The sequence below is a fragment of the Mustela nivalis genome (assembly GCF_964662115.1).
Source record: "Mustela nivalis genome assembly, chromosome: 10".
Classification (NCBI taxonomy): domain Eukaryota; kingdom Metazoa; phylum Chordata; class Mammalia; order Carnivora; family Mustelidae; genus Mustela; species Mustela nivalis.
The window spans coordinates 99,458,828-99,471,123 of record NC_139029.1 but is presented as its reverse complement, the minus strand read 5'-3'; the positions used below and the strand labels follow the sequence as shown (position 1 = coordinate 99,471,123).

Genomic DNA, 12,296 nt, shown 5'->3' with positions numbered 1-12,296 from the left:
GAGAGGTCCCGTCCACTGACTTTTTAAAACACAACTTCAATAGGGAAGAGACCCTTAGGGAAATGCCAACCCTTATACGCAAAAACCCAGACAGCAAATCCTTTTAAATAAGGGGCTTTATGACTGAAAATCCTCCCATAAAAGACCAACCCTTGTAAGTGATATTTCAAGCTAGGCATCTGCCCACTTCTTCTGGGCACTTGATTCCCATGTGGGAGCAAACAGTCATTCCCAGATTCCTGATTTTCCTCCCAGCTGAGCTGGCCCAGCCAGCATTTACCGAGGGCTGCTAACGCTCAGCTCTGGGATGCCCCTTCCAGCCTGCAAACACACCCCAGTGCTCTGAGTCACTGGGGGGTGGGGGGGTGTGCTAAGTGTGGGCAGGCAAGCTGGAGAAGGGAGAGAGAAAGATTAGCGGGTTTCTCTGCCTGAACCCTTGGGCTCCATGAACCCCCCACCGCCAAATAGCTCATCTGTCCCCCAACTTCTTTTCAATGATGCCAGCTACAGACCAGACGGGGGTGGGGAGGGGGGAGGAGAGGTGGCAGCACATCTCTCTACTTACTGATGGGGAGGACTATGATGGGGATGTTCTTGGGCCGCTTGCTCTCCTTGTCAATAAACTCCCCGGTGACAGTCTTTTCTCTCTCTGTCACACGACAGTTGTATTTCCCACTGTCTTCCTGGCGGAGGTGGTAGATCTTGAGCACAAAGACACCGTCGCTCTCCTTGGCCACTTTGAGCTGGCCCCTGGCTTCCCGATGGGCGAATTCACTGTTGAGGACTGGCACAGCATTAGGCCCCATGCTGGCGATGAGCGAGCTGTTGAAGGCCCAGGACACAGCGAAGTAACGGTCAGGAACGTTCTGTGCCTCTAGGATGCATCTGAACTCCGCCGGCTCACCCACCGTGTACAGCCGCTTCTCGGTCTCCAGCCGAACGGTGAACTCTTTGTCTAAGGAAACCAACAACAAAACGATGCATTCTGGGTGAACACAGGACCCCCAGCTACCCCAACAGTATCCGCAAATTCCTACCACCGGGGCCTTCTGGGGGCGTGCTAACCACAGGGAAGGCACGTCCTCGCAAGTCTTGGGAGAAAAATCCAACCGACGCCCAGGGATAATCTGAGGACCCGAGAACTCCTGAGTATCTCGGAGAGAACTCAAAGGTAGCTAGACCCAGACAGTCTAAGGGGCTCATCATCCCAGTTGAGACGGAGGGGACTCTGTAGCCTATGATGTCCAGGATTAGACCCCAGGGGTCAATAAGGAATATCATTCCTGACATCACTTACCCAGGTCTAGCTCTCACCTATACCCCCCGAAATTCCATTTAAGCAACAGGCCTACAAACATTTTCTGCCAATGCGGTGGGACCCACACCATGGAAATGTGAGAGATGAAGTTACACAGGGGCCTAGGCACTAACCCCAGTGCTAAGAAATACTCGAAAATGTACCGATAACTGAGATATGTTCTTAGTCCCCTGTGCACGCTGGAAATAAAACACAGGTAATTACGACAATCCCTCGCACAAAATTCCACAAAGTGAAAATGAATGTCTCTCCACCAGTCACCACCTGTCAGATCAAATCTCGAGAAGGAGGGAGAGGGAAGACACCAAGTTCTGCTGAAAGTGAATGACCTCTGAGATGATCAGGGAGGCCAAGCACCCTCCAGAGAGCTGGCTGTCTGACCGGGAAGGAGCGGGGGCTCAGAGAGGGAAAGGCTCATGGCTGCACACAGCGTCCCATAGACGGTGAGGCACTCACCGCCCCTCGTGGGCACCCATGGCGGAAGTGGGGGCTGAGACGAAGGATGAAGGTTTGCAGAAAACAGAACCACGAGGCCTCGGGTAGGAGGGCTGGAGCTAGGTCCCTCCTTCTTTCAGGCCTAGCTCTGTCCCCCTGAAGATGGGAAATCACAATCCAGGTATGTTGGAATTCCTCACAGACCTGTTGGCTCTGACCTCGACGACCTTCCGTATGCTGGCGTTTCCAAGCTTCTACCACTAACTTTGTGACCTTTGCCCCATTTTTGTCCCCCTGTCCTATGCACCCTTCGAGCAGATAAAAAATTCTATTTTCGGGGCACCTGGGTGGCTCAGTGGGTTAAGCAGCTGCCTTCGGCTCAGGTCGTGATCCCAGTGTCCTGGGACTGAGTCCCGCATCGGGCTCCTTGCTCAGCGAAGAGCCTGCTTCTCCCTCTGTCTCTGCCTGCCATTCTGTCTGCCTGTGCTCGCTCTCTCTCCCTCTCTCTCTCTGACAAATAAAATCTTAAAAAAAAAAAAAATTCTATTTTCCCTGAAAAATCACAGGGATCACAAGTATGCATCTTTGACATCCTCTTTTCCAGTCCAAACTCAGCTTTTCCTCTCCCTGTTCCTGAGGCTCTCAACCACTCCCCCTCCCCCCTCCCCCATGGGCTGGTGTCTTGCTCCAAACATCCATATTCTTCAGCAAATTAACTCCTTCCTTTAGGATCCCAAATTCCTGACAAAGCAAACCCCAATCAACGACTCCCAGGGGCTCGCCTCCCCGGGGTCAGCTGCTGCCTCAGCTTCCTCTTCCTCAAAGACCAGTCCTACGAGGTGGGAACTGAAGTGAGTTTCTCTTTGTCACCCCCTGCCCAAAAGGGACACACCAAAAGGGAACTGTGCCTGTGTTATCGGCCAGACAGTGGCTCTGTGGTAAACCCAATTACACTCACTTGACATCAATGATTTAAAAAAAAAAGAAAAAAAAAGGCATGCCTTCCAGATAAATGGCACGGAAGACATGCAAACAGGTGCCTGAGACCTCGGAACTTCCCATTTCCATTTCCTCAGAGTTAGGCTGGCTACAACTGCGGCTTTCTACTTGTGGCAACCAGAGACTCTTCTACTCTTGCGGGACAACCCCATGGTTTGGTGAAGCTTGATGTTCCCAGGTCGAAGACACAGGACTTTGAGCGTACCACCGCCTTCCTGTGCAGCTGGTCCTTGGGGATGATGCCCAGTCTATTACACCTCCAGAAACTGATTTCTGCTTTTCCCAATGCCCCTCACTCTTCAGCTCCCTGAAGTTTGGCTTCTGGCCCCTCTCCCACACTTCACTGTCTTAGCAAATGCTCTCAGTGATTCCCCTGCCCACCGTGGCCCCGACCCATCGCACCAAAGGCTTCTCTCAAGCAGGTTTCAGCCGGACCCACTCTCCTCCCTTGGGTTCCATGACGTCTTCCTTCCTGATTCTCCTCTTGCTTGACTGACCCCTTGGTTTCTTTCTCTTTCTCACCGAGACCTGCTCCTCTGACCTCTCACTGCTGCTGTTCTCCTGGGCCTTTGCAATTACCACCACACAGCTCCTCCCAGGCCCTCATCCCTCCCAGGATCAGCACGGACAGTGCTTTTATGTACTGAGCATCTCTGTAAGCTTCTGCGTGAAGGATGGAGTCCTAGACTAAAACTGACAAAAACAGAAGAAAAGACAACCAGGGCTGCCACCGACCGGGAAGCAGAGGCTTTGAAGCAGGACTTTGTTCTAAATACCTTTCTTTCCCCTTCCCTCCCCATCCCAATTCAAGGAATCACCCAGAGCCCTGGCCTCACTCAGGGTGCCCAGTACGTGGATTCCTGCTCCGTGCGGTGCTCCCCATTCTTCCGTCTCTAGCACCCGCTGCCTGCTTTCCAGACTGCCGCCCACCCACCCTGGTCTCAGAGCTCTCTCCTACCTGGTCTCCCCACGGCAGTTTAATCAACCTCCAGCTGGCCTCTGGGGTTCTGTCCTTCTGGAACCCAGAACTCATTGTGTCACTCCTTGCTTGAAAATCTCTATTTCCCCCTACAGGTGTCTGAAGCAGTGGTTTTCAAACAGTCCTCGGGAGGGGGCAGAGGAAAGGGCAGTTTCTTTATGTAAAATCTTTTGTTGCCCAATAGAGAAAACATTTGGTTAAGGGCAGTGAGGGAACACTGTGGCCCTCAGCGTGCCTTCCTCCACCACCTCCTGGCAGGCACCTCTAAGGGGGCTCCCAAGACCCCAAGAAGGACAGCTTACAAACACTGGGGCTTTGGAGCCAAGGCCGAGCTCCGCACTCCAGCACGTGGGCCTCAGGCCTCCTCTCGTCACTCATTTCTGGGCCTCAACCTCTACCCATGCCATGGGACACATTTTTGTGCCCTTAAGCGTGCCCCTCTGGTGTCTCCTCAAGCTTCAGACTCAGCTCCACTTGCCCTCCTTGCTGGTTTTCCTGGATTCTCTTCACTCTCCCATTCAGGGAAAACTTCAGGTCGCCAGGGCACTGCCTCGTCACTGTGTCCCAGAGCACCATCCACATAGCCTCACAGACCTCAGAACACCCCCCTGAGCCACCGGCCTTCACAGCTGCCCCTTCCCTGAGGGCAGGCCCCAAGAGCTGTTCATCTTGGAATCCCCAGCGGCTCTCGCCGGACCTTCACCGCTGCAGAGACTCACTGAATGTTTACTGAAAGGAACTAAGGGAAGGGCCAGATGCGGCTGCAACCGTGGAACCTGAAAAGCTTGGGAGCACCGAGTAAAGTCCTCAACTTTTTTTTGCACCTAGTTTTCTCTTGGCTGGCTTAGTCTGAATACATTTGCTGGGCAAATTCAAAAAGTCCTAATCCCAAATTGGTAAGATTAAAATAAAGAAGATTAACTGATGCTACCTAATTTGAAAGCATTAAGATTCAAAATTTGGTCCAGACTTCTGAAGCTGATCTTAAAGCCAACCAGAAAGGGAAAGGATAAATACGAAATGAAGTGCCTTCCCCAGATGTCTTAGTACTGGAAGATCCAAAAGCTGCTAACGGCTCTGGGCCCGACAGAGCAGATAAAGCACTCTCTTTCCCGGAGCCGATCCTTCTCATGAAAGCCCATCCGCTGTCCAGAGAATCCCTTCTGCCCTATTACCTGTAGAGCTGTGCCAGACAACATAGACAGCAGAAGAATCACCTGGGATATGTACTGGAAATCCAGCTTCCCAGCCCCCCCAGCCCCGCTCCAGCAGCCTGATTCAGGAATCTGTACCACTGGGTAGATTGGAAGCACTGCTCTACATGGACACAAGAAAAAGTGGCAGAAGGCCAAGACCACTGACTGTGTGTAGCAAACAGGACAGCGAGGTCAGAGTCAGGTCCTGAAGATGAGACCCCAAATGTACCACAGATCATCTCCCATAAACCACACCTCCAATCACAGCTCCTCCTGGAGGTAAGGAACAACACAGAAACGTCCTCGGGCTGCCTACTGCACCTCGATGATGGCTCGATGACCAAAGTCAGGGCACTGAAGGTCTCGTGGAGGGCCTGCTGCTGCCCAGCCAAGGCAGCCCGCGACAGACATTAGCTCCGATCTGGAGCATGGCTGGACTCGGGGGCACGGAGCAGTTGGAGAGTGTGGGGAGTCAGAGAGGATCTCTGCTCATGGAGTCATCATCTTCTCACCCCAGCTATAAACATGTCAACTCAGCCTCCTCAGGGAGCCCCCTTAGCAGGTCTTTCACCAGTGAAAGCCCTTATGGGAGAATCTGATACTCGCCAGGTGGACCTCGATGCCCTGCCCTAGGACTTCTCCCGGGGCCCCATCATAAAGCATAAAGCCCTCAGCATCTGCCCCACCACTGACTTACTTTGCAGAACTTCCGAGGGACCCTGAAGTACTACGTGATAAAGCATTTTGGAAATTATAAAACACTACCAAGGACATAGTATTAATATAGAAAATCATAATTAAAGCCAAAATTTCCCTAGATCATAATTTCAGACCTCTGATGGAAGGCACATAATCTCAAATGTCTTCTACAAATAAAATAGGACTGGTCACCGAAACAGGTAATGTCATCAAAGTGGGGGGGCAGGCCCCGGGAACCCAGTTCATTAGATACAAAACAGTTTATGTGAAATCTTCCCATTTTTAAAAATAAACCTGTAATTCAAGAAAAATATCAAATACCCCAATGGGCCCAAGAAACCCTGTCTGTAAGCTGGATTTGGGCTGACTGCCTCCTCTCCAAAAGTCACTAGATGTCAGATTTTAGGCAGGCCCCTCTATGTTCCTAGTACTTTCAGAGGTCACCAGAGAAGGATTCTGTACCTTCTCCTAGCATCAGACAACTCCCCCCCACCAGCAAGAACAAGAGAGAAACTGACCTGTGGGCTGGACGTTGACCACAGTACCCTCGGACCGCTTTCGGGTCATGGCGTACCATGAGCCATCCGGGTCCTGGATCCACTCGGCAGCCTCACAGTAGAACTCGCCCTGGTCGGAGGGCTGCAGGTGGAAAACGGTGAGGCGGAACGTGGAGCTCCCCAGCTTGTCCAGCCGCACCTCCCCCAGGCTCTGCCTCTGGGCGTACTCGCTGCTGGAGTGCAGCACGAAATCTCGGCTCAGGGCAATGACCTCTGCGGGCTTCTCGCCCCCTCGCTGCCGGAGCCAGGCCACTGACAGGTGGCTGTGCTGGAATGTCTCTGTGGTCACCTCACACGTCAGCTCCAAGGGGTCCTGTTCCACTTTGTGCAGAGTCTGGGGCACGGCCGTGGTCTGCAGGGTGTCAGGAATCACTGCAACACAGAAATGTCCCAGGCGCATGGTCCCAAAGCTGCAGAACCTCACCGTTGCCGGGGGGCCAGCCACTGACCCCACACGGCCTTCAGCAGTCACCAGGAGGCCTCAGTCAACCCCTGATGGCACAGAAACAGAAGGAGTTTCCTGCGTGGATTTGGACTGCAATTTTTTGGCACTTAACGCTTACCTGTTTGCTATTTTAATAACACTTGGCTAACACAGGCAGGACGTACTTCGTTTCTCATAGTAAATGAACTCCCTAAAAATACCGTGTCAACAAGAATTCTCTTTTAGGCCAAATGAGATTTTGTTGTTCCTTCTGGTACTGCTTCAAGATACTTCGTTTGGCTTCTGACCGATCCTCAAAAGGAAATAGTTCTTATAAGTTGCGTTTTCACATGTCTGTGCACCTCGCTGACTTCCTCCCGTCTCACTGCCTCACCCCCGTGTTCCCCCCCACTCACTTCAGCAATGCAATGCTCTAGCAAGGCTATGTTGTAAAAAAAAAAAAAAAAAGAAAGAAAGAAAGAAAAAAAAGTCTTTGGCAGAGGAAAGCAACAACAACCTTGATCATCAGGTAGGTGGAATTTTCCTGTAATTCATGTGTCAGAGGGGTCCGTGCTAGAAGGAAGCCTCAGTTCTGGCAAGTAAGAACATGGCCCCATGGCCCCTTGGTCAGAACTGCACTCTGGGGGCACCTGGGTGGCTCAGTGGGTTAAACCTCTGCCTTCAGCTCAAGGTCCTGGGATCAAGCCCCACATCGAGCTACCTACCTCTCTGCTTACTTGTGATCTCGCTCTCTGTCAAATAAAAAAATAAAATCTAAAAAGCAAAAATAAAACCAAAACTGTACTCTGGAGACTCAACACCCCCCTTCTTGGCCTGGGGCCACCCCAGTCACAACCAGTGTGTGCTTTCTTACTGAGCTCATCTCAGGCCTGGGTCTCACAGGCCTCTCGACAGGATGCAGACCGACAGAAAGGAAAAGCAAGTTTGGTGTGGGGTGGGGAGGGGAGAATTCAGTGCACTGGGGCGTAAGGTTCACCCATGTAGAGGGTCAGCAATAATATTCTGTTTTTCTGCTCAAGATATAATTTCCAAGCAGAACGGTGATAATAAAAACTGGAGATTAAGACTTGGGCGGAAAAACAGACCAGCCCTGATATGGTTGACTCTTCCAAATCAGCAAGCCTGGTGGCCCACAGCCGTCCACACTGAAATCTGTCCCCTCCCACCAGCAACCTCCAACATTCCGGGGGTACTAGGGCCAAGGGAGACAGCTGGTGCACAATCCCTTGCTTGTGCAGCTGGAGGACCTAGGGAGTGGCTCTGGGTGTGAACAAGGACCTGCAGGTGCACTCGCCTCCTGATTCAGCAATGCCCTGCAAGTCTCAGAGCCCCAGAGCCCCAGAAGCGCAGTTTTGCTTCTCTGCTAGCTGATGTCCTATACTCCACCTCCATCACTTCTTCAGGCAGATCATCAACCACAAATGTCCTTGCCTTCGGTTTTCGTATCTCATTTCACCAGCTACAGGGTCAGTCAACCTTCTCTGAATTCTTAACATCTGCATTCGATCTTTTGTTTTAGCCCCAGCCTTCTATTTACAAGGGATTTACAAGGGAACCCACAACTTTTGTTCACTCATGCTACTGGTTAACCACTAAGACATCTGGGGAGCTTTGAGTTTTTGTTGTTGTTGTTGTTTAATCAAGTAAAGTTGCACGAGGAACGCAGGGACTCAGTAATCCGGACTCAGTATTTATTTCCTCCCCTGCCCCACAACCCATATGGTGAATCTAATCCTTCCTTCCCCCACCCCCAGTGGTGTTTGGAGGTGAGGCCTCTGGGAGGCGATGGGGTCACGGAGGGGGAGACCTTGGAAAGGGACCTCAGTGAGCTCTCCCATTCCCTTTCTGCCATGGGAGAACACAACGAGAAATCAAAGGTTGGCAACCCAGAAGAGAGCCCTCACCAGAACCAACCGTGCCTGCCGCCCTGACCTTGCACTTCCAGCCTCCAGAGCTGTGAGAAATCAACACTTGGGTCAGCCATCTGGGCTGTGGCATTTGGGTATAGCACCCTGAGCAGACTCACTGGGGTGGGATGCCAGCCACAGAAAACGTCATCTCCTTACCCACGAGGTTCATCTTGGCACTGTAACTCCCGAAGTACTGGTTGTCCGTGCTGGGCGTGTGGCACTCATACTCCCCGGCGTCCCGGGCCTGCAGGTCGGTGATATGCAGCAAGGCTGAGTTTCCCTGGACCCTCTCCACGTAGATCTTCCCCCCGCGGACTCGCTGGGTGTAGATGGCGTAAGGGAAGGAGGAGTCCACGGTGCTGACAATTTGGACCTCCCGTTCTGGGGCGGATGGCAGGTAAATGGACCACTGGAAATTCTGCTCCGAAGGCCCCTGGTAGCCGCTCACGTTGCACCAGATGGTGATGTGGGAGCCCTCCGTGCGGTACAGGGGTCCTTCCTGGACGGCGACATGTCGCTGTGCCAGCACTACACCTGTGGGGGACACACGGACAGGCTCGCTTACTTCCCAGACCAAAACGCAGAGTAGGCAGCGATCTTCAAAAACGTTTGTGATTTGTATGACATGATCATATAAATAGCTTCCTGGCCCTCTCTGAGGTGCTCTGTGATTTATAAATATTAATTAAAACACTGCGCTAAAGCTCTGTCCCGAATTTGCATATATGGAGATCTGACCAAGCAAAGCCGCAGTTGGTTACTGATTCAACGGCTGAACCCTTGGGAATTTCATTTAGTCCCTCTGCCAGTTGTGTAGCGGTTTTATATCTACTTATTAATGCCGTTTATAAAGTTTTTAATGAAATGAGCAGGAAACGTTGACTCCTTGACACCCATTCCCATGAAAACAAATAAAAGCAACCGTCCTGCAGTCTGGGCCTGTAGGATGAAGGGAGTCCTGCGGCCCTTGCTTTGGTGCTGCGCCCTTTGTTTTTAGATGTAGCTCTTCCCAGCACCGGAGGTGGAGGAGCAGTTACTCACCTCTTGGAGCTCCTGCGGGGGACTGCGGCTTGAAGCTGAATGCACATGAATGTGGAAGGACAGCCCCGATGCCCGCACACTGGCCATGGGGGGAGGGGAGCTGCCAGTCTGGCTGGCTATGCTGCTCTGGGCTCACCCCTGCCTGCCTTCTCCTCATTCTTCTCAACTACGCTCTCCCCCATAGACTCGGGAGCATGGAAAATGGTGAGTTTCATTTCTCATTCCATGCTAGCCTGAGGCTGCTACTGCCTGAGCCCCAGGGCAGGGAGGAGAAGGCGCCCCCCACATCTCCTCACCAACGCAGACCCCCCACCCCAGGCCGAATGGCCTTCCTTCCCTGCAGCAGCTGGGTACAGCAGTGAGGCACAGGGGGCAGCTGAGTTCTAGCCCCTGTTCTGCCAGTAACTAGGACTGGCTGTGTCATCTTGGACAGGCTGCTTTTCCTTTCTGGACCTTGATCTCTTCATCTATAAAATCATTTCTAAGAAGGCTTGGGAGTGGACCAGCACATACGTTAGGGCTGGCTTTGTCCCTTACTAGCTATGACCTTGGCTTAATTACTTAAAACCTTGGGGCCTCAGTTTTCTCATCTGTAAGACTGGGACAATAACATGGGCCTCATGGAGTTATCAGACTCAGTAAGATAACACCCATAGGGGCACCTGGGTGGCTCAGTGGGTTAAAGCCTCTGCCTTCCGATGGGGTCATGATCCCAGGGTCCTGGTGATCAAGCCCCGTATCAGGGCTCTCTGCTCAGCAGGGAGCTTGCTTCCCTTCCTCTCTCTCTGCCTGTCTCTCTGCCTACTTGTGATCTCTGTCAAATAAGTAAGTAAAATCTTTCAAACAAACAAACAAAAGCACCTGTAAATCCCCCAACACAGGGTCTAGCCCACAGTTACTCTCCCGTGCAGGGCTGCTAGCTAAAACCCCTCCTAAAAACCCCTCCTGGCTGGAACATTCTGCAGTGCTGGATCCATGGGTTTGGCCAGACATCCCCAAGGACAATCCAAGGGCCTCTTGACGACAACAGCGTCTCTCTCCCACCCACCTCCACGCACAGCAGCAGCCCACTTCCACGGTCCATGACAGCTTCCCCTCTCCCTCTCCGAAAAGGAATCCCAGCTGCCCAGATGTGAACCGATCTGACGGGGATCCAGCTGGTGGGCAGCCCAGACAGCTCGAGGACATGGGGACACAGCTCGAGGCCAGTCCAGGGCTGCACTTGGGAGGGGGCAGGATGGGCACCTCCGAGCAAGCTGGCCTCAGCTACAAGATGACAGACTTTACCACAGACCTAGAAGGAAAGACCGGGAGCTTCCGACCTGTAATTCACGGAAATCCTTTCCTCCCAATCCAAGTCTTACACGGAACCCCAGCTTGGCTTCCTGCGCAGAAACTGGGAACTGAACAAATGAAGAAGAGGGGAACAAATCAACGGATCAAAGTGGTCTGTGAATGTCATTGATCCATCTTGGTTGACAGCCCTCATTACTACACGGAGAGCCACGGAGGAGACAGCTCATTAGTTATTTTCGGTCTGTGAAAATTGTGGTGTATAACATTTTGACTATGTGTACTCTGTCTATGACAACTTAAAATATCTGTATGGTGACATTCTGAATCAAATGTTTGCACTCCTCCAGAAACACAGAACTCTGAAAACAATCTAACTGCACTGAGAACATTCAAGTCTCTTTGTATCTCCGGGCTTGGGGACACAAAAGCCACAGCCGCTTGCCAGGAAGGCCACTAGAGGCAGGTGAGAGGGAGCCAGCTTCTCCTTCATGCTGCAGCCACACTAGAATCACCCGGGGACCTTTCCGACACAGCAGGGCCTGGACCCCAGCTGGTGTAACTGGTCTGGGGTGCTGCCCGGCCAGTAGCAATTCTAAAAATCCAAAAGCATGGCAAGGTCAACAACTGCTGCTTCCATGGCTCTCTTTGTGCTGGCAACCAGGTGTCCAGATTTTGGAGGCCATCTCCTCCCTTCTGCAAAGACTCTCCGTGAATCTGGGTCAAGAGAGCATCACTCTTCTCTAATGAATGGGCGTGGCGGAGGCCAGTCCGATGATGCTGGCTCTTCTCACGCGAGGCAACCAGGAGCTTAGCCAGCCCATATTCTCCTCACAGACCTTACCACAGCGTTCGGCCATCAGATCACACATGTCACCCCCTGGAAAGTAAACAGCGTGAAGCGACCTTGATGAGCTGAGGCATCCGGGTCAAACTAACTCGTCCAAGCCCGAAGCAGGCTGTAAGCAGCCTTGTTGAACAAATAAATAAACAAACACCGGGCTGGACTTGAACCACACACATTCGGCCGCACTTGTTCATTTAAGATCTCCTTCATTTCCTTCCCGCCCCACAAAGGGCCTCTGGTCCCTGAAAATAACACCGTTGTTAAAGAGTGGACCCTAACACAGAAGTAGAAATTACATTTTCCTTCTCAGTTTAATTCCCTTTCTGCACCCCACTCTCCACCTTTCCTATTCCTGGCACTGCCCCCTCATTTTCTGAGACAGTGCCGTGTCTTCAAAGAGACCCAGGTCCCCTACCTGGCCAAGGCCTGTGCTGGCCTCGAGGCCCCTTCCGTCTTCCCTCTCAGCCTACAGCAGGAGACTCCTCCTGGGCAGGGATTACTTTTTTTTAGTGTTATTGCTTTTTTTTCACTTTAGACATTCTTATATGTTTTGAATTACTTTGCAACAAGCAAATAC

General features: G+C 52.0%; 1 protein-coding gene across 2 annotated transcripts in view; it reads right to left on the bottom strand.

Annotated features, from left to right (window-relative positions):
• Positions 1-12,296, bottom strand: part of IGSF3 (immunoglobulin superfamily member 3) — a 100,812-nt gene that overhangs the window by 31,765 nt on the left and 56,751 nt on the right. For both annotated transcript variants that reach the window (XM_082684949.1, XM_082684948.1), the window contains exons 3-5: positions 8,695-9,072; positions 6,145-6,555; positions 566-955 (exon numbers count right to left, since the gene is read on the bottom strand). In XM_082684949.1, coding sequence (XP_082541075.1) covers positions 566-955; positions 6,145-6,555; positions 8,695-9,072 — 1,179 coding nt within the window. The remainder of the gene's footprint in view (positions 1-565; positions 956-6,144; positions 6,556-8,694; positions 9,073-12,296) is intronic.